General features: G+C 36.3%; 1 protein-coding gene across 1 annotated transcript in view; it reads left to right on the top strand.

Annotated features, from left to right (window-relative positions):
- Window positions 1-22,870, top strand: part of CTNNA3 (catenin alpha 3) — a 1,620,267-nt gene that overhangs the window by 1,555,742 nt on the left and 41,655 nt on the right. The window contains exon 16 of the mRNA XM_062214092.1: window positions 12,356-12,490. Coding sequence (XP_062070076.1) covers window positions 12,356-12,490 — 135 coding nt within the window. The remainder of the gene's footprint in view (window positions 1-12,355; window positions 12,491-22,870) is intronic.

Here is a 22,870-nt window from a genome sequence, read left to right as displayed (position 1 = left end):
CTTCATTCACAAATGAGAGCTTTGCAGGATATAGTATTCTGGGCTGGCAGTTGTTCTCTCTTAGTACCTGGGCTATGTCTCGCCATTCCCTTCTAGCTTGTAGGGTTTCTGATGAGAAGTCTGCTGTGAGTCTAATTGGAGATCCTCTAAGAGTGATCTGACGTTTCTCTCTTGCACCTTTTAGGATCTTTTCTTTCTGTTTCACTGTGGTGAGTTTGATTACAACATGTCGTGGTGAGGATCTCTTTTGGTCATGTTTATTAGGGGTTCTATAAGCTTCTTGTACTAAGATGCCTCTGTCCTTCTCCAAACCTGGGAAATTTTCTGCTAGTATCTCACTGAAAATGCCTTCTAATCCTTTCTCCCTCTCCATGCCTTCAGGAACTCCTAGAACCCGAATGTTGGGTTTTTTAATAGTATCCTGTAGATTCCCGACAATATTTTTTAGATTTCTAATTTCTTCTTCTTTTCTTTGGTTTGCCTGTTTCCTTTCCTGTTCTCTGTCTTCTAAGTCTGATATTCTCTCTTCTGCTTCGCCCATTCTGTTTTTAAGGCTCTCTAATGTGTTTGTCATTTGATCTATTGAACTCTTCATTTCATTATGATTTCTAGTCACTATCAGAGTTTCTTGTTCCACTAGTTGTTTCATTTCATTTTGATTCCTCCTTAATATTTCACTTTCACGAGAGAGATTTTCTATCTTGTCCATGAAGGATTTCTGTAGTTCAAGAATTTGTTTTTGAGAACTTCTTAATGTTCTTATCAATTTTTTGAGATCCGCTTCTTGCATTTCTTCGATCTCATCATCTTCATAGTCTTGAATTGGGGTGTCTTTTTCATTTGGGGGTGTCATAGTGTCTTCCTTGTTCTTGTTAGCTTGGTTTTTGCGTTTGTTGTTTGGCATGTTGGAGATATTTGGTTTCTTCACTGTGGTGTTTTTTCTTGTTACACTATGGCTCTATATTAAGTGGACTGTCTGCTTTCAGTGGAGCCTTAGAGGCTTGAGATGAGTGTGGACTGAGAGCTGTGTTTGGTTCCTCAGGGTTGAGGGTGTGTCAAGGATGACACTCCCAGGTTAGGTGTGGTAAATCTCTCTTTCTTTTTTTGATTTAAAAGGGAAGTAATTCCGCATAGCTGAACGTAATTGGAGGTAGTTAGCAGGCAAATGATATACCCACAGGAGCCAGAGATCAGAAGTTCTTTCCCAAGGACCACACAGGGAATCTCTGCTGCCCTCAGTGTGAGCTCCAATTCTCCTGCAGTCTCCCACTGGGTTGCCAAGTTAGATGCTAATCTCCTGTTATTTCACCCCTCCCCCCAGAGTCAGGTTTTTCTGCTAGGCTCAGGGCTGGTGCAGACCTGAGGTCGCCCTGCTTATGACGTATGTCCAAAATGGCGCCTGCTCTGTCTTGCTCGCCTTTGAGAGGTGAGCGGAGAGAGAGAAACTTGTGTCCGTATCAGTCACTTTTTTTATTTTTTTCTCTCTCTTCTAGTTAGCCTGGTGAACTTTTCCCCACGGAGTTTCAAGCCTCGTTCCCTCTAGTCTCCTCTTTCCGCTTGCCTGCTGGTATCTCAGGCTATTGAGGTTCGGCTCACCTCGCGTTCCAGCGCTGGTGCGTTGAGTCTGCCGCTGGTGTCCCGAACTTGGGCTCCCACGCTCTCCACGCAGGTCCACTGTGAATCACTAGTTCCGGAAGAGTTTCCTCTGCTGTTTCTTCCCCTACTCTTCCTTGACCCTGCAGTATCTCCACTTATATTAAACTTTCTCTCCCCCCGGACTAAGTGTGCTTCCTGCCTATTCCGCCATCTTGCTGCCTCTGTCCCGGAAACACTTTTCTTTTTAACTTTGCAACTATTCTACATTATTTCTTGCTTATATAGATGGGGGAACTTTATTGGGATGCTTATTATTACCATTCAGTCTTGCTATAACATGTTCCTTGGGACATGAGGAACTATTGCAAATTTGTGGATACAGAGAAGAGAAATAGGATGAATAATAGCAGAGAAAAATGTTTGAAAACATATCTTGAATATACATGTGTACAGTATCTTGATACTTTAAGCATTATAAAAATTTTATTAATCTTGGTTTTTTTAATCTTTAGTATTCACAGCTAAAAACAAACTATCCTATTGTAAAATTACCTCATTGAGTGACTGAAGTCCATTCATGACTATGGTTTTTTCCTTACCTTGGGCTTTTATTGCATTACTTTTATAAGACTATTAGTGGAATACTTTTCTTTTAATTTTTGAGATAATATGTTTGTAGTTTACATTTTAGTCAAAGGCAGTACTCCACTTAATAAAGAGTTCAAGAAAAACAAAGAAAGGAAGAGAGGGAAAGAGGGATGGAGAGGAAGGGAAGGAGCAAGGATAGTATTACTATTTTCTTAGAATTGTGTCTATGAACTACATTAAATCTGTTCTTTATATTAAAAAATAAATTTTAACGACAAAAATAAAGAATCAGATGCTTCCTATTCTTTTGTTTACTTTGGAAGACATAATTTTCAATGTTTGAATAATTGTTTCAATTTTTTTCTTTTTTTATTGATATTCTTTTTTCTTTTTTTATTGATATTCTTCAATTGGATCATATCACCATGCTGTGGATACTCATATAACATACAGTATTAAATCATTGTTCTAGCATTATTCAAATTGTATAGGGGAAAGTGAAAAGTGTTGTCTCACTTCCATAAAGCTTTGACATTTAAAGAGAAGTTTAAAAAGCAGTCATTGTCTAATGAAGAATTATGGGTGACTCTCTTCAGCATTTTCCACTTCATATAGTAGAGTAGTTTCAACTGAATTACTTTTGTTCTGGACAAATAATGTTCTGAAGAATCAAAGCTGAGACTAAAGAAACTGATTCAATGATGGCACTGACCCTGTTGAAAGACTGTCTTTGAGTGTGTGTCTGATATTGTTTAATAGAGTAACAAAAAAATTTGGCAAAAAATAATATCTGAAATTGATGGTGAAATTCAGCTGAATAATGTCAGCAAGATGATATTCAATGTTTATGTTTGTGATGAAAAAAGTTGGCTGGAGCAATGGTTGGTTTGTGTTTTGCTCAATCTGATATGAGTGTGCTTCAACAAATTCATGGAAAATGACATTGGAAGTTAAGTTTACTTGGTGCGAAAATTTTAAAATTCATGCATACAGTTTTTTATCATGCAAATGCGAATTAGGAAAAACTGGTGCATGAATTTCATATTGTTTTGGTACCAAAATAAAGGCATCTTTTAGTTCCATTTTCCATGAACTTTCCAAAGTATCCTTTAAAGAAATTTACAGATGGGTGTTGTGACATAGCAGGTTAAGCCACCACTTGGGATGCCTGCTTACTGTATTGGAGTGCATAGGGAGCCTGAGTCAGAGCTAATATTCTGTGCTTCCTGTTAGTTCCTAGGCAGGATGGCAAAAGGATGATGGCCCAAATACTTGGGTTCCTGCCACCCACATGTGAGACTTGAATGGAGTTCCCACCTCCTAGTTTCATCCTTGCCCAGCCCCAGCTGTTATGGACATCTGGAGAGTTAACCAGTAGACAGAAGATTGCTTTCTATCTCTTCTCTGTGTGTCACTCTGCCGTTCAAGTACATATATTACTTTAGCTGTTAAAATATAACAGTTTGTATATGCTTTCTAGTCTGTTATTTGCTGATATATTAAAAGGTCAAGCACCAATTAATACCAATTCCATTAAATATATATATATATATATTCTTTAACTTAATTCTATAAAGTTTCAGAGTCAAAGTTCATCTGTAGCAAGAATGGAATGAAATCAGATTAGCTTAGGTTTCTTATTCTGTTTGCCTGGCTATTCTGATTTTTTTTTTTTACCCTTCTTTGCTTCCCTGCTGCCTTGACTATGTATTTATTGTGTGTATACCACATATAGTTTACTAAATTGTCATTGCTACTATCCAACTAAGAAGAGAAAAAACATAAAGCCTTCTGTCTAACCATCTAGTGCCTTCATGTAAGCTAATTTGCCCCAATAACCCAACATCTCAATTGTCTCAAGATGATGTGGCAGTTTAAATATGTTATTCAAAAACTATTTGTTTAAATCCTGTAGAATTATTGTATAAAATTCATCTCCACTAAGCAGGATATTCCTAAAGGACAGCTTGTTAACTACCACAATTCTGAAACACTTTGGTTATGAATAAACAAGATGTCTTGTTGGAGAAGTGTAACATAAATCCAAGATTCCAAAAAATGGTACACATTTCTGTTCTTCCATTCTGTGCTATAATTCATCAAAATTAGATGAATTAACACCTTATAAGCAAGGACTAATATATGATATGAGTTCAATTCATTATGAAGCGAAGTACCCCAAATAGGAAAGAGAAACATAGGAGCCAAAATAAAACTAGCATCTGCTAAAGTGTTTTCCAGAAGGCAGAAACAAAATTAGATTTTTTTTTTGACCACTGGATGAGTTTTATGAAATCTAATTTCTCATTCATTGTAATTTTTGTCTGAACCAAGATATCCAGACTATCACAACGAATCATAAAAAGGAGTGTTTAGTATTAAATACATTAACATTTAATACTAATTCAAGAAAAGATCAAATTTTAAAATCAAAAGATTTATAAGCCAAGTCATATATATATATATATATATATATATGCATTCAATTATGAACAAACCAACCTACAAGAATAATTTATATTGATTTTTAAAAATATTTTATTTATTTATTTGAGAGATAGAGTTACAGAGAGAAGGGGAGAGAAAGAAAGGTCTTCCATCTGCTGTTTCAGTCCCCAAACAGCCACATCAGTTGCAGCTATGTGGATCCAAAGTCAGGAGCCAGGACCTTCTTCTGGGTCTCCCACATGGGTGCAGTGGCCTAAGCACTTTGGCCATCTTATACTGCTTTCCCACACCATAACACAGCGCTGGATCCAATGAGTAGCAGCTGCTGGGACTAGAACGGTGCCCATATGGGTGCTAAAGCTGCAGGTGGAGGCTTAGCCCACTACACCATAGTGCCAGCCCCTATATTGATGTTTAAACAAAATAGTGTTGGTGCCTGATTTTATTGAAAATTTTTTCATGCTGATGTTCTGAATCAAAAATATTTATTACTATAAAGCTATACTAAAAACGAATTTCTGGAGTGTCCATTATGTCATTACTACATGTCTTTGAATGATATAATTCCCAGATGTTCCATGTGATGGTATGTGTATTTTGATGATATTAACTCCCTGAAGTTTATTTAATGCAGACATGTTGATATCTAGATTTGTTCTCCAGATTAATAAAATCCTACTTTATAAAAAATAAATGCATAATAGCTTCTCAGGAAGTAAATAAATAGAACTAAATTCTCAAATATCTGAACCCTTGAAATAATAGTTCACAATTATTCTGTTTTAACTGTTGTCTTCTTTTATCAGAACTTTGTCATTTTTCCTTTAAACCAGTGTCTTAAATGTTTTGATCATGATTATATATTCAAGTTAATATCGGGTCTACAAAATTACAACCTGATGAGCCAAAGAATATGGTGATCTTGTTGGTAGGAGAGAAGAAGGGAAAGAAAAGTTCATCTATACAGCTCACTGCCTTTCATAAAAAATTCTAAATAGCCAGCATTTGTCTGAGCTATCTTTCCACAGCCCTTTCCAATATACAGGGTAATGTTTTTATTTTTTTGTTTCATCTCCAGTAATTCTTTAGTTGAAAAATTCTAGGCATAAGAGTCAGGGTGAAATTTTTGAATTGTCTTCTATTACGTAGGAAACTCCTTCCTTTGGAGAATGTTTTGGGGAAGTCAACACAAAGCTGAAAAGTACGTTGGACCTACTTTTCTTTATGCCTAGTAAGAGAAAGGCACTTCAGTGAAGAGAGAAAACATCTTTGATTTCAATTGGATTAGCGCTGAAAGTATATGTCACGTTCTCAGTGATTGCCTGTCCAACCCAAGTTGCAGTTAAAAATGAATTTTAAATGATTCTTTCACTGAAGGTGGTTTAAATTTAAATAGGATGATATGAAGAAATTTTAGCAGCATATATAATTTCTGGTTAAACAATATTTATTTACTGAGATATGTCACAAAGTGGTTTCCCAAAAGTAACTCCCAAATCAAGATGTCCAGTTCTGACCATAAGGGTCAATGTGATCCTATGTCACTGACACCATAAAGGAGGTACAGTATATCCATTCCTACATAGAAACCTTCTCTGTTCTTTGTTTCAGAAACCTTACTTTGTTAATCAGCAGCCATAACAGACATGGCCATGAAAAAATACTCAAAGAATCTTGGGGTTTCTACATGTAGAACCATCACAAATTAATGACTGATTGGATTTAAAACAGTAGGAGAGGGAAAAGGACTTCTTCACTGAGATGTTGATGGAAAGTGAAAAGTAGATTTCAGGGTAGGCAAGATAGAGGATGAAACAGATGAAAGTTATATCTGTTGAGTGTGAAGTTTGCATGACACACTAAAATGGGATGGGTGAATGAAGCAGGTATCTATCTGTATATATCTATATCTATATCTGTATCTATATCTATATATATATCTTCACTATGTACATACACACATAGAGATATATGGTATATCTATATATATGGTATATCTCTATGTGTGTATGTATATAGTGAAGACAAGTCTGAATGATAGAAATTTGTAATTTGTATTGTGTAATTGGTGCATGAAGGCAGAAAAGTGTCTACTATTGTCTGAAGGAGAGGGTGCGAGCAGAAAAGATGCCTAGGAATAAAAACTGAGAATACAAAGGGACAGGCAAAAGAAAACAAACGTTTACACAAGAGACCAGAAAGTTTGCTTTCAAACCAGGAAACAGCATTTATGAGAATCAAAAGGGAAAAAAGTGATTATGAAGAGATGGTAGAATTTCAGAAAAAAAAAAATCTGGAAGCTACAGAGAGGTGAAATAAAGGAAAGGCTGCCATAAGTACGATGCACTTGGTGATTTGAAAAACCGTAAGTGGTATCAGTGAAGCAAGATTCTGTCTAGTGGAACAGCTGGAGCCAGTTTCTAGCATGCTGTTGATCTGAAGAGTCTGCATGAAACATTTTTAGAAGGCATGGTCATGAACAAGAAAAGAGAGGAGATTACAGAGAGATAAGGGGTTTTGAGAGACTTTACGATGATATATTCAAAGACTGGAGAAAGAGACATTAAAAATACAGTAAGAGACGGGATCATTGATGATCTGTGACCCTGAGACCGGTGAAATGAGGCAGCTTCTGGCCTGGATTATTGGTGAACAAATGAACCCTATGAGAAGGTCAAGGGTACCAAGTACTTTAGCTACCACTGATTATTTAAAATTTTAGTTTTGAAATTCACTTTGGCATCTAATACTTTACATTAACAAACTTTGCCAGCTTAGAAGAATTTAAGTTGCTGTCTGTAATTGCAGAAGTCATTTAAAATGTGTCTTAAATGAAGCATGTACTCCAACAGGAGCAAAAAATATCAAGTTATGGAATAAAGTTCTTTTAAAGTGTTCACTTTGAAAATTCAACCTGCAAATTCAAACTGGAACATAATGAATGTCTTCCACTTTTCCTTTCATTACTAAATGATGTATTCTGTATGGGTACCACAAATCTTAGCAGAAGAGTAAAACTGGTTTAATGTGAGAAAACCACTTAGGCTGACACACAATCTGTTTACCTGTAGTGGTGTCTGTGGTTATAAAACTTGAAAAGAAACAGTTTTTGCATTAAAGGGCTAACCAAATGTCTTGGCCAACATATCCCATCTTAATAAAGTGGGAGGTAACAACAAAATTTGCTGTGATATTCCACTACTTGGTTTGCCTAAAAGCCCCTTGCAGTATTTCTTCAAAAGTTATTTTTATGCTAGTTATATTTGGAAAAAGATCAAAGGCAAGAATGGTCCACAAATCCAGGGTCCAAAGCTTTTCTGTCATATTATATAAAAAATATAAATGATAGGACATTTTTCATGTTTTTATAAAAATGGTATATATTCAAGGTATACAGTGTGAAGATTAATAAAAGAAGGCAACCTACAGGATGGATGAAAAATTTGTTAACCATGTATCTAAATAGTTAAGATCCAATTGTATAAGGAATGTATACAATCAATAGGAAAAAATTAGCTTCAAATAACCCAACTTAAAAATGGGCAAAGAGAGGCCTGCATTGTAGCACAGTGGGTAAAGCCACCACTTGCGATACTTGCATCTCATATGGGCGCTGGTTTGAGTCCCAGCTGCTCCACTTCCAATCCAGCTCCCTGCTAATTATCCCCCTGGGAAAGCAGTAGCTGACGGCCCAAGCTCCTGGCTTCATCCTGGCCCAGCCCTGGCCATTGAGGCCATTTGGGGAGTGAACCAGCAGATGGAATATCTTTCTTTCTATTTCTCCCTCTCTCTTTCTGTAATTATGCCTTTAAAATAAATAAAATAAATCTTTAAAAAAATGGCAAAGAACCTGAACATTTTCCAAGGAAGAAATACAAATGGCCAAAGGAGAATTGGCAAACAATAGGAGGACATTCTTAAAGGGGCAATGATTCATTCTCTTCATTCTTCTTTTAGGCAGCTAAAACCAGGTCTTAAAGACTTTACAAATTTCATCAGGAAACAAGGCCTTACTAATAGCATAGGAATTTATCAATTAGTATGTTTTTCTGCATGGGTTATAACTTGAGTGCCACCATTAAGTATAATCAAGATTGCCATTAATTCTGCAAATGATGAATGAATCTGAGTCAAGTGATTTTGAATTTCAAAAGTCAGCTTCAACCCTCCTACTCACTTGACTCATCCTTTCCTTAATAGAATTAGACTTCTAGTGCAGCCATTAGTGTATCTCTTGAGAGGGGTGGAATATTTTGCTTAACTTTGAATAATTACAGCATTGGTTACTGGTCAAAAATTTCACTGTTAATTTGTAAGATTGATGTTTAAAAAGGTTATATAGTGGTTTTCAAGGAAATAAAATCCACACTAATGCAATTCGCAATTTACAATTTACAAATAAAAAATTTCAGCTTAAGAAACCAGCTTAGAAATCATAGTGGCAGGAAGACCTTTCTCTCTGTCTCTCTCTCTCACTATCCACTCTGCCTGTCAAAAAAAAAAAAGAAAGAAAGAAAAAGAAATCATAGTGGCAACTTGCTGTTCATAAGATACAACTAACAAGATTGACCTTGTTTCTAGACAAGAGATAAGGAAGTGAAGCCAGATCTTGTTGAATACCAGCTCTACTACTTACTATTGGCAAATCAATTAACCCCACTGTGCTTCAGTTTCATCCTTTAGTAAATGGGAACAATAACTAAAACTTTCATGGAATATTAAGATTATTAAAGGAGTTAATATAGGAAAGTCACCTAAATAGTGTAGGGCAGATAAAACACACATCATTCCCTAATTTTAAGATTATCACTGAGTATATCAATAAGAAAACAAAATAGATAAGAAAATTCCTCAGTAAAAAAATTTTTTTTTCTCAATGAATGTTGTGTAGAAGAGATCACTGTATGTTCATATGAATGATCCAAGAACACTAAATTTCAGTCAGTTACTGTTTCTGAAACCGACTTTGCCAGATCTAAAAAAATGGTAATAATTAAATGCAATCAAAATGATGCTCTAACTACTAACTTGGAATGATTCATGTAAAGGACCTATCACAGAATCTGGCACAGAGGAAACAATTAACTTCCCATCCAGAAAAAGCAATGAGGTGACTTGATTTTCTTCAATATAGTTAATTTCTGATCATCAAATTGTGAAAAAAAATATATTTGTCTTTCAGGTTACAGCTGAGATTGTATGCCTGAATTAGTTAACATCAAATCTGATATGTAGTAAGAATGCCATGAGAAGCAGCTGTTCTTTTTCTTCCTCTAGTCTCACTTTCCTTCTCCTCCTCATTGTCCTTATCCTTTTCTTTCTTCTTTTTTCATATTTTGCTTTTTTCAGGAATTTATTAATCCATTAGATTCGCAGGGAGTGTCACAGATAATTTGTGATAATTTCTACAACACAATTCTTATCAAGTCTCACAATATAACCCTTTTGAGGAGATTTGGGAGAGATTACCCTTATTTTCTTATTGAAAACTTGAGAAATGCCCTCCATCTCAAAATACCTGTATGATCTTGTCTGATTTTCCCTCTGGCTGTCTATCACAGGCTACTTACCCACACGTATGTTCATGCCCACCTAGCAGACTGCTAGTACTCTTCAGAAAAAAAATGGTTTATTTGCTTTCTTTGTGGATTATTATTAACTTTGCCTCTGGTTCGCACGTCTTCATTTGTGCACACCGTCTGGGCTATGTGACTTGTCTAATAACTACAAAAGAGAATAAAAGTAAAAGTTTCTTAGGAATTTTGCAGCCTCGTTATTAACTACAGGTGGCCCTCTGTATCTGGGGACTCACATCCACAGAGTCAATCAATTGAGGATCATGTCCTATGTAGCTACCAGGCACTAGATTTTTTACTGAACATGTACATTTGTCATTATTCCCCACCAAAATATAGTATAACAACTGTTGCATAGCATTTACTTGTATAAGGTATTGTATGTAATCTAGAGATGATTTATAGTTTATGCTAGAAGGCTGTAGGTTATATGCCAGTACCATGCCATTTTTTTTTTTTTATTTGATAGATAGAGTTAGACAGTGAGAGAGAGAGAGAGAGACAGAGAGAAAGGTCTTCTTCCATTGGTTCACCCCCTAAACGGCCGCCACGGCCGGAGATACGCCGATCCAAAGCCAGGTGCGAGGTGCTAGGTGCTTCTTCCTGGTCTCCCACAAGGGTACAGGCGCCCAAGTACCTGGGCCATCCTCCACTGCCCTCCTGGGCCACAGTAGAGAGCTGAACTGGAAGAGGAGCAACCGGGACTAGAACCCGGCACCCCTATGTGGTGCCAGTGCCGCAGGCGGAGGATTAAGCAAGTGAGCCATGGTTCCAGCCACGCTGTGCCATTTTTTGTAAGGGTTTTGAACATTCTTGGATTTTGTTATCCACAGGGATCCTGGAACCAATCCTCCCATGATAACCGTACTGGATAAAAGCAGACTTGTGTGATATGTTTCATGATCTTTTATCCTAGTTTTTAACTTAAACTTTAGGCTGCTAGATCTAAAGCAAATAATATTATATCGTGGAAGACACTTTCATTTTATTTTTATTTATCTTAAGTGATATTGCAACAATTTTCCTTCATTATAACATTTTATTATAGTAGAACTACCATATATTTAATATATATAAAATATGAAAAGTAAAAAAAAGGTTATCATATTGATTATTTTCATTTATTTCTTGTTATTTTAAAATGCAGATTTTTACACAATCTGATTGAAATACTACATGGAATTTTAAAGACCGATTTTACTTTACCTTCTAAAAACATTTTCCTATATCCTTTGATAACATTATTTTCCTGAGACTATATAATGTCACATTATGTAGCTATGCTTTCATATTTAATCTTGCAATTGTTTTAGGGCACTTAGGTCATCTCCAAAACTTGCTATTATAAGTAATGCTGCAATGAATATTTTACATGTAAATCACTATCCACATTTCCATATTCCTATGAAGATTTATTAAAATTGGAACTAATTTAGGGAAGATTAAAAAAAATCTATTATCATTGCATAAGGCAAAGAGCATAAAGATTAAACCCTAATGAAAGATATTTAATATGGAAGGTGAAGCTCAGAATTGTCCTCTAGGAAGTAACTGATGGATGTTACTATAGCATGGGAGGCTGTTCTGGGCAGAGATTTAAAGCATCTCTAAACACGTTCACTGTTTCTTGGCTACATGCAGAACCACAGCTGTTATCTAAGTTAGAAATTATTTCTTTTGTGTAACAGTTAAGAACATTTAATGCTGGGACTAATAGTGCATAATGTTTTGTTGCAGAATTTTTATGTTCATACAAATGATACAAGACAGACAATGTAGAACTCTAGATCTAAGGAGTGTTCTAATAGTTATTCTAGATTAAGGGAATGATTGCATTTTAAATGTCTTTAAATTTACCTAAAACCTTTAGGGTTACAACCTTATCATAAATTAAAGATTATTATTTTATGTACCATTTTATATCTGAAAATTCTTTTAACATTTCTTTTGTCCTAGCAGAAATAATAAAGGTTGAAAAGTGGATAAACTATTTTAGTGGGAAAATGGATTGAAATCTACACGGACTTGATCTGAGAAGTGGGACTTACTGAAAATAAAGTTGCTGTTTTGTAATTTATCTGTAATGTAATGTGATCAAAGCATTATTTATTTTGGTATTTCTGTTCTTATCTTTGATAAATATTTAGTGCCCAGATCCATCCTGCAAACAAGACTTATTGGCCTACCTGGAACAGATTAAGTTCTATTCCCACCAACTGAAAATTTGCAGTCAAGTCAAAGCTGAGATCCAGAACCTGGGTGGGGAACTCATCATGTCTGCTGTGAGTACTTCCCCTGGCTTACACCATCACAGGTGTAAGGTGGGGAAAATGGAGCAGTCACACCCCTGCTCACACCACCAGGTCTTTTAGGTAAATTCCACCTAGGACAAACATAAACAAAGTTTGTATAAAAGTGTGTGTAATTAAACCATCAAGGCAGCATGCCAGATTTCTTTTAAAAATGTTACATAGATTCAACTTGTTTTTATTTACTTAAGAGATTAAAGAATAAATCAGGTTATGTTAACTACTTGGATGAGAAATGAATGTTAATTTGGAGCATAGTTTTCAGACTTCAGAAAGTGTGCAGATGGAACTCTGAATTTAATCCTTCAAGGTTTTTAAAATAAATGCATGTGGAATTTCAATTAGTAAAATGATTGATTTATTGTTATTAACTGATACTCATTTCACACTTGTTCACTCTTATAATATGGCAAGTTAGGTCCTGACATTTATAAATTTCCATATATACTTTCATATGTTGAGTGTGAAAGGACAATGTAGATTCAGAGGAATTTACGTAAATTCTTTGCTGGCTCAGATTTTCAAGCTGCTATAAAATTACCGTGGTAGAAATAATATCTAGGTTTTCTATACATCTTTTAATAATAGTATATACTTAACTAGAGCATATTTGGCAATAAAATATTTAATATTTGATTCAGTTGTCATTGACTTTGTGAAGGACATGGATAATGATTATAAATTCAAGTTAAAATGAAAGATTATGAATATTCTAGGAATCTCTACTCCTGGGATCAATTTTTTTAAATTATACCGTATACTTATAAATTTACAACATTTAGAGCCTCCACACACTTGCATTAGGCTTTCATTCAATGAATTAATATTCTTGAAGAGAAAAGAATTGCAAAAACACAAACAAAAGATTATCATCAAGGGTAGAGGAAATACTCCTTATTTGTCTCTTGCTTGCATCTTATCCCTCCAAATAATATGCCAGATAGATGATTTATTTGGCTACTTTATTTTAGTGAGAAAAAATCAACTCAGAAAATTTAAATAGCTCTGTGAAAGTCATCTTAATAAAAGTCACTGCTAGGGGTTTCCAAGTTCAGGTGGACAAAAGTTTCATTGACGATGAAATTGAAGCACTCAAACCAAAAGTGAAAAATCTGAAAATTAGGTGGTAGATTTGCTATATAGTTTTCTGTTCCAGTTATTGTTAGAGGGAAAAATTTACTTGATATTCAAATTTCACAAAACAAAAATATACAAACACAACCTGTGCAATACTGGTGCCCTGTATTTTTTCAAAGGCAAATAGATTTTAAGCAGTCATAACCCATACAAACAGAAACCTGTCTATATAGATACTTGTATGCATACGTACAAATACAGATCCATCCATATGTATACATACAACATGTGTGAGAGCGCATATGCAAATGTTCCTCAGTTTACAAATGAGATTATGCACCAATAAATCTATTAATCAATTGAAAATATATTTAATACAACTAACCCACCAAACACCATGGCTTTGCATCACAAGCACTGTAGAGTGCTCCTCCTTTACCCTCCTGACTGCTCTATGCTTCCTCGAGGCTACTGGGGGCTGTGGTCACTGTCACTGCCTGGCATCACCAGAAGAGCAAACCACATACTGCTGGTCCAGGAATAGACCAGAATTCAAAGTTAGGTTTTTTTTAAAGATTTATTTATTTATTTGAAAGGCAGAGTGGAAGAGAGAGACAGAGACAAGTCTTCTATCTCTATCTGCTGGTTCACTCCCCAAAAGCCCACAACAGCTGGAGCTGTGCTGATCCAAAGCCAGGAGACAGGAGCTTCTTACCGGTCTCCCACATGGGTGCAGGGGCCCAAGGACTTGGGCCATCTTCTACTGCTTTCCCAGGCCATAGCTGAGAGCTGGATCGGAAATGGAGCAGCTGGGACTCGAAGCGGTGCCTATATGGGATGCCAGCACTGCAGGTGGCAACTTTACCAGCTACGCCACAGGGCCGGCCCCCAAAGTTACAGTTTCTACTGATTGCTTTTGCTTTCATACCAGCTAAATTAAAAAATCATCATGGCGAGCACCATGGCTCACTTGGTTAATCCTCCTCCTGCAGCACCGGCATCCCATATGGGCACCAGGTTCTAGTTCTGGCTGCTCCTCTTCCAGTCCAGCTCTCTGCTGTGGCCTGGAAAGGCAGTGGAGGATGGCCCAAGTGCTTGGGCCCCTGCACCCACGTGGGATACCAGGGAGAGGCACCTGGCTCCTGGCTTCGGATCAGCGCAGCTCTGGCTGTAGCAGCCATTTGGGGGATGAACCAATGGAAGGAAGACCTTTCTCTCTGTCTCTCTCTCTCTCTTGCTGTCTAACTCTGTCAAATAAAAAAAATCATCAACTCTCATAAGCCAGTGACTATCTATGTGCATAGAAATGTCTGTTTTAAAATATAGTATCTACATTTTGGACTTTTAGACAGGTTGTCTTTTTAATTTGGGGACCAAACCTATCTTCTATTTACTTTTCTCAGTTTCACACACTCACCATCCTTCATAAAGTCTAAATGCATATAAATTTTATTTTCCAAATATATGCTGCTTTTTTATATTGTCTGAAGCTGAGCTTTCAAAAATATGTAATAGAAGTCTAGTTTATATGTAGCTGTTAAATTATGTCACTGTTACTTGCCCCTCCATATATAATTCCCTCTAGATGTATAAATTGAGTTCGGATTTTTCCTACTCAGTGTGATGATTCAAGTTCATGAACTTTCGATATTTTGCAGATAGATTAGTCAGGAGACATTTAAAATCTGTGACTTAGAATTTAAAGACTGAGTCATAAAATGAGGAATGGCACTGCAAATCCAAAACTATGTGTCATCATTTTGCCCACAATTTCCCATTATAACAAAAAAAATTCTAAAAACAAAAAACAAAACAAAACAAGGAGAGCATGGCCAGTTTCATATGCTTTGCTGCCTTGAGCTTGCAGTTATATCCTGGAAAGCTTTTAAAATAAATTTCGTTTATGTGTGCCAAAAAACTCTTGCTTTAACCTCATACTGAACATGGTTCTTGTTATGTTTTTCTTTCTTCTTTAAATAGAGATGATCTTATCTATGCTATTTTTTCCATGATGTCTCTTGATATGTAATAAACTTGACTTTAAGCAAGAAAACACTAAAAATTACAGAATTTTGGTTTTGAAAAGTGCAGATTGTTCAGAGTTCACTAAACCACATTTGCATAAAACATTGCTTTTGATAAATATATTTGACTAATAACATGTATGAATGGAATGCATTTCTAAAGTGAATGGGCAAATGATATTATGGATCTGGAGTATTAGGATTTAAAATAAGGAAGTTTTCTTAGTAATATAAAGGAATTTGGAGGCTAGTCAATAATATGCCATTTAATTAAATTACTTTTCAATTAATCTTGAATTTAAATGTTAACACTTATGTTAAAGTTGAATGTGTTAGTGTGACAAAGTAAAAGTGTAGTTAGTTCTAGTCTACTACTATGAATTGATCACCCTTGCTTTGTGTGGCATAGTAGAATTTCTGGGAGATGCAAAGTTGGCCATATGTTGCTTCCTTTAAGATTCTGAAATATGTGTAAAATTAAGCATAAATATATCTGAACACACAAAATGACTCTAGAACAGTTTAACAAACTAATAGCACTGTGCACAAATGCACATGGTCTAAAAGGTGACGGGATATTTGCAGAGGAGGCTTGTACCACAGGTGGCTTTATCCTAATGTGTCCTTGATTAATTAGTAGAAAACAGTTGCAGATGTATAGGGGAAGGGGAGACAAAAAGATTCAAGATAGATGGGACAATTAAAACAAAGAGAAATGGGCAAGACACAGAATATTATGCAAATGGAAAGCAGTCAGGTATGGCTGGAAACTCTTTTACTTAGGACTCTTGGCTTGTGTATTATGGAAGAGTGAGACAAAAACAGAATCTCAAAAAAAAAAATAACTGGGAATGTCTAAAAATGTTTATAAAATTTTACTTTTACCATGTTGACAATTGAGACTAATTGAAAATTTTAATATTGAGATGAGTATAAACAGATTTATCTATTTGACAGTTTACTGTTTCTGACACAGTGGTGATAGATTAGGAAAATGAGATGTTAGAGGACAGAGTCCTGCTTAGGAATTACTTTGGTTTTTAAATAGTTCAAGAAAGAATCAATGAGATGTTGGATGCAGGTTACATTGGTGAGAATTGAGAGGAATGTATCTATACAAGAAAAAATTGTGAAGTTATAGTGTTTAGGGTCACTGAACTAGAAGAGAATTAATTTAAGATTTGGGGGTTTGATAATCAATAGTGCCATCATTTACTACATCATTTACTACAAGAGACAACATATAGAAGGAAGATATCTTGGACACAGTAAGGAAATTCATTTTTCTCCAGCAAGTGATTCTCATGTACCTATACCAGATACAAAGCTTTGATTGAGACACTTGAAACAAATTGGAAATTTACTATCTCCATAAAGGGAGTCTGAGAATGGGCAATGCACAGTTGTTATGGCAGCTTCACAAAGTAATCAGGGAGGCAGGAACTTTTGTCTTTATGCTTTGTGGTTACCAGCTTCTGTCTTTCATTATCAAGGTCAAAAGCATGGCTTCTGTAGCTCTGGCTATTGCTTTTGTATCCATACAGGAAGAATGAAAAGACTCAGAAGCAAGCATTCCTTACGACTTGTTAAGGGGCCTTCTAGAAAATCCCTTCCAAATGCTTTTTCTTATACATTATTGGCCATACAGCTGTAAGGAATGTTGAAAAATACATATTTTATATTTGTGTTTTTTGGCTATACTGCTTTAGACTGTAATTAGAGATTTTGCATTTTTTGAAAGAATGGATATTGAGTGTCAAATAACAATTTTTATCGAATCCCTCTGAATATCAAAATCATAACATTACTTGACAGCACTTCAAAAAGTTCATGAAAATACATATTATTAAAAATTATGCATATATTCCAAAAATGTGCACCAAAATTTCTTTTTTTTTATTCACAGAACTTTCTTCATTTTTTTCTTTTTTTTAACTTTTAGTTAATAAATATAAATTTCCAAAGTACAGCTTTTGGATTACAGTGGCTTTTTCCCCCCTTAACTTCCCTCCCACCCGCAACCCTCCCATCTCCCGCTCCCTCTCCAATTCCATTCACATCAAGATTCATTTTCAATTATCTTTATATACAGAATATCAATTTAGTATATATTAAGTAAAGATTTCAACAGTTTGCACCCACACAGAAACACAAAGTGTAAAGTACTATTTGAGTACTAGTTATAGCATTAATTTACATTGTACAACACATTAAGGACAGAGATCCTGCATGAGGAGTAAGTGCACAGTGACTCCTATTGTTGACTTAACAATTGACATTCTTGTTTGTGGCATCAGTAATCACCCTAGACTCTTGTTATGAGTTGCCAAGGCTATGGAAGCCTTATGATTTCGCCAACTCCAATGTTATTTAGACAAGGTCATAGTCAATGTGGAAGTTCTCTCCTCCCTTCAGAGAAAGGTACCTCCTTATTTGATGGCTCCTTCTTTCCACTGGGACCTCAATGGCAGAGATCTTTCATTTAGTGGTTTTTTTTTTTTTTTTTTTTTTTTTTTTTTTTTTTTTTTTTTTTGCCAGAATGTCTTGGCTTTCCATGCCTAAAATACTCTCATGGGCTCTTCAGCCAGATCCAAATGCCTTAAGGGCTGATTCTGAGGTCAGAGTGCTGTTTAGGACATCTGGCATTCTATGAGTCTGCTGTGTATCCCACTTCCCATGTTGGATCGTTCTCTGCTTTTTAATTCTATAATTTAGTATTAGCAGACACTAGTCTTGTTTATGTGATCCCTTTGACTCTTAGTCCTATCATTATGATTAATTGTGAACTGAAACTGATCACTTTGACTAGTGAGATAGCATTGGTACATGCCACCTTGATGGGATTGAATTGGAATCCCCTGGCACATTTCTAACTCTACCATTTGGGGCAAGTCCGATTGAACATGTCCCAAACTGTACATCTGGAAAACATCATGCTGAATGAAATAAGCCAGTCCCAAAGGAACAAATATCATATTTTCTCCCTGATCGGTGACAACTAACAGAGCACCAAAAAGGAAACCTGTTGAAGTGAAATGGACACTATGAGAAACAGTGACTTGATCAGCCCTTGTCCTGACTGTCGATGAACAACTTAATACTTTATCCCTTTTAGTATTCTTTGTTGTTGTTGTTCTACTTAACACTATTCATTGAACTCTTTAATTAACACACAATGATTCTTAGGTGTTTAAATTTAACTGAAAAGTGATCCCTGTTAAATATTAGAGTGGGAATAACAGAGGCAGAGAAAAAATTTCTTTTAATCCCATTTCTGTGAAACTTAAGTACCCTTGTATTTTGAAATTATCTGTTTTTTAGATACATATTCCTCCTTAGATTATAAAGTTCTTGAATCTCTTGAACAATTGAAGGGGCCGTAGCCAATGATTAAAAATAATGTAGGCAATTCAGGTTGGCTGAGTCTTCTTTTAATTTCTTTTATTTTTTTATTTTTTTGACAGGCAGAGTTAGTGAGAGAGAGACAGAGAGAAAGGTCTTCCTTTTCCGTTGGTTCACCCCACAGGTGGCTGCTACAGCTGGTGCGTTACAGCCAGCGGGCTGTGCCGATCTGAAGCCAGGAGCCAGGTGTTTCTCCCATGCGGGTGCAGGGCCCAAGCACTTGGGCCATCCTCCACTGCCCTCCCGGGCCACAGCAGAGAGCTGGGCTGGAAGAGGAGCAACCGGGACAGAATCCGGCGCCCCAACCAGGACTAGAACCCAGGGTGCCAGCACTGCAGGCGGAGGATTAGCCTATTGAGACGGGGCACTAGCCCTTGGCTGAGACTTAAAAATGCATGTTGTGTTCTGTACTTAGAAAGTATCTTTAGGGGCCGGCGCTGTGGTGCAGTGGGTTAATGCCCTGGCCTGAAGTGCTGGCATCCCATATATGGGTGTTGGTTCAAAAACCCAGCTGCTCCACTTCTGATCCAGCTCTCTGCTATGGCCCAGGAAGGCAGTAGAAGATGGCCCAAGACCTTGGGCCCCTGCACCCACGTGGGAGATCTGGAAGAAGCTCCTGGCTCCTGGCTTCAGATCAGCACAGCTCCGGCCATTGTGGCCATATGGGGAGTAAACCATCAGATGGAAGACCTCTCTCTCTCTCTCTGCCTCTCCCCTCTGTGTAACTCTGACTTTCAAATAAATAAATAAATCTTTAAAAAAAATCTTAAAGCTGAATGTGCATTAAAAAAAAAAAAAGAAAGTATTTTTATACCTTTTTCAAACCAGTATCAGTAACATGGTAAAGGGAAAACTTATATCATAGTATGTTGAGTACTGAGAATGCATGTCAGAGAAAGACAGTGATATGAACTCAATCATCCAGCAGTTTAGAGGTGAAAGGACCGAGGGAAGGGGAAGGTTTGAGGATGAGAGCAGACTGGATTGCTGAATGCTTCCTTTTGTGTATATTCTGGTTAAGATTTTATTAATTTATATATAAATAATTTATTAATTTATGTAAAGAAAAGAAGCATCCGGAATAGAACGGACCTATGAAAAATTAAATGACAATTTATGGAATAAAGTCTTAAGCACTTGAGAAGAAAAGGTTTAGAACAGGTAGAATGATGAAATTTGGGACAAAAGAACTTCTGAGCCAGGGTAGACAAGACTGAAGATATAATCACATTTAAAGACAAATGAATGAGAAGTCTGAGTACTTTTTTGCTGAGGGAATCCATATTTTGATAAAACGGGAAGAACTGTTTTCTGTTAAGACTAAAATCCGAGTGTTCTATCCAAGTTTCATTTCAACAACAGAACAAAGATGTCCACATCTTCAATCACTTGAACATTGCTTAGGAGAGAAAATAACCTAAGCTAACAGCAATGACTTGAGATAATGAAAAGAGATACTGTTTGCTAGACATGATTGTGCGAGAGCTAAGCTGTAGAACATTGATGGGTCATAGGATCTGTCTTAGCTTCAGTTTATCCTTCAGCTGAGGAAATGAATCCAGCATGGCCTGATATCTTCTATCTTGTTTCAAATGAAGAGGGGGGTAATGAACAAAATGATAGCAGACACAGAGACTAAGTAAACATGTTGCTGTAGTTCACCTAACCACCTTGACTTGTGAATGTCCAAAACTGGAGTAGAAAACAACTGTAATGAAATTAACACATACCTAGGTTACTGGAAGACATTCCCACAAATTCTTCATCAGTTATTCTTCTAGTGTTCTTATGCACGTTCGGTGAGAAACCTGTTGTACTTTGTGAAAGAATGCTTTCCATAAAGGAACAAATATTGTTATATCTAGCCTGTGTAAATAAAAAGAAAACAGAAGAGAGAAATGAAATAATTAAGACAATTTTAAACGCTTAAAATTAGCCTTACCCAAAGTGTCATGGTTTGGGATCAGCAACTTTTTATACTACTTAAAACTGATTAATTATGTAATCACTATGCTTTGTGAATTTCCTTTAATGTGTTTAATTGTGCTCTCTTACCTGGAGGCCGGTGTGCCAAAGCCACAATTAAAAAAATTAGATAAATAATGAAGCTAATCAGTCAGCAGGGAAAGATCAGCAAGATGGAAAATTTGCCACACAAGTGCAACTCAGCTTTAGCAGAAGTTGAAGGGCAGTATGCATTCAATTAGGAATGATGGGAAAAGAAGAACACAGCTATTGACCAAAAGAGCCACCAGGGCCTAACAGAAGTTGGGCAATCAAGTACATATAGAATAACTTAGTAGGTTAATATGCTTGCGACATTAAGGCACTATGGGGATTAAGTAATGAGCTTTCTGAACCAGCAATAACCATTTGTAGACATCAAGATATTGAGAAAACTAAACAACTGAATTTGAAAATGAAAAAGAACAAGGTGAATTATGAAACAGAATGGGAATAAATGAAAGAAATGAAGAGGGGGAGAGGAGCTGGGAAAGGGGCCAGGAGAAGGGCAAGGAGATAGAAAAGGAAAAAGAAAAAAAAGATGACATATTGCCAGTACAGTTAACTCTATCAATAATAATTTTATGTTTTTTTTTTTTTTGGCTTGTTTCCAATGCTAGGTAAAAGGAACATAGGATAAATCAGACCTTAGTAATTTGAAGAACATATTTTAAAATCACAAATATGATTGTGGAGATGTGGTTGTTTTCTTTGTGTATTGTGTTATATAATAAAGTTAAGTTTATTCTCTTGGTACCTAAGTGAACTTAAATTAATTGGATTTTTTTGAGAATGCTGAGTTTACTATACATCTAGTGTAACAGTATCTGAAGGGACCTTAGAAATAAGGTATGACTATTTGTCTCAAATTCATCTTACAAACAACAAAATAAGTCCTGGTTACAGAATTACTTGTTCCAGTTCACAAAGGTATCCATTGGGAGAACAAAGATCAGAATCTAGGTCTCAAATGAAGTGAATTTAGCAGTAGAATGATGGGAAGCAGTGTTAGCACCTGCAGCTGGGAGAGTTACCACACATACCAAGGACTGAAGAATAGCTTTTTAATATTAATTTCAGAGAGGGTGGCACCGAGGCTCACTAGGCTAATCCTCCGCCTGCAGTGCTGGCACCCTGGGTTCTAGTCCTGGTTGGGGCGCCGGATTCTGTCCCGGTAGCTCCTCTTCCAGTCCAGCTCTCTGCTGTGGCCCGGGAAGGCAGTGGAGGATGGCCCAAGTGCTTGGGCCCTGCGCCCGCATGGGAGATCAGGAGGAAGCACCTGGCTCCTGGCTTTGGATCGGCGCAGCGCGCTGGCTGTAGTGGCCATTTGGGGGTAAACCAACAGAAAAGGAAGACCTTTTTCTCTGCCTTTCTCTCTCTCTCACTGTCTAACTCTGCCTGTCAAAAAATAAAAAATAAAAAAATATTAATTTCAGAGAGAGATGAAAGAAGAGAGAGAGAGAGAGAGAGAGAGAGAGAACCCGTATCTGCAGATTCATTCCACCAAAATGCCTGAAATGTCAGGGCAGGGCCAAATCTATCTTTAAGTTTTGGGATAAGATGAGCTTTATGGTTCCTTTCAACTCAGACTTTCCAATCTCATTCTCTCAGTATACCTTTTCCTTCCTGGTTCTATCCAAGACATCTCTGTCAATATAAATTGGCAAATAATATTATAATGTGAGGACACTTTCATTTTATTTTTATTTATCTTAAGTGATATTGCAACAATTTTCCTTCATTCTGTGTCAGTGAGAATGAGATCATACGTTTCATGAACTACCTGTTAATTGTACTTGAAGAATAGTTTTATATATATATATATTATCTCAAATGATGCAATATA

Source organism: Lepus europaeus, chromosome 17 (assembly GCF_033115175.1).
Source record: "Lepus europaeus isolate LE1 chromosome 17, mLepTim1.pri, whole genome shotgun sequence".
NCBI lineage: Eukaryota > Metazoa > Chordata > Mammalia > Lagomorpha > Leporidae > Lepus > Lepus europaeus.
Note: the sequence above shows the minus strand (reverse complement) of the source record. Positions and strands in the feature narration are given on the sequence as shown.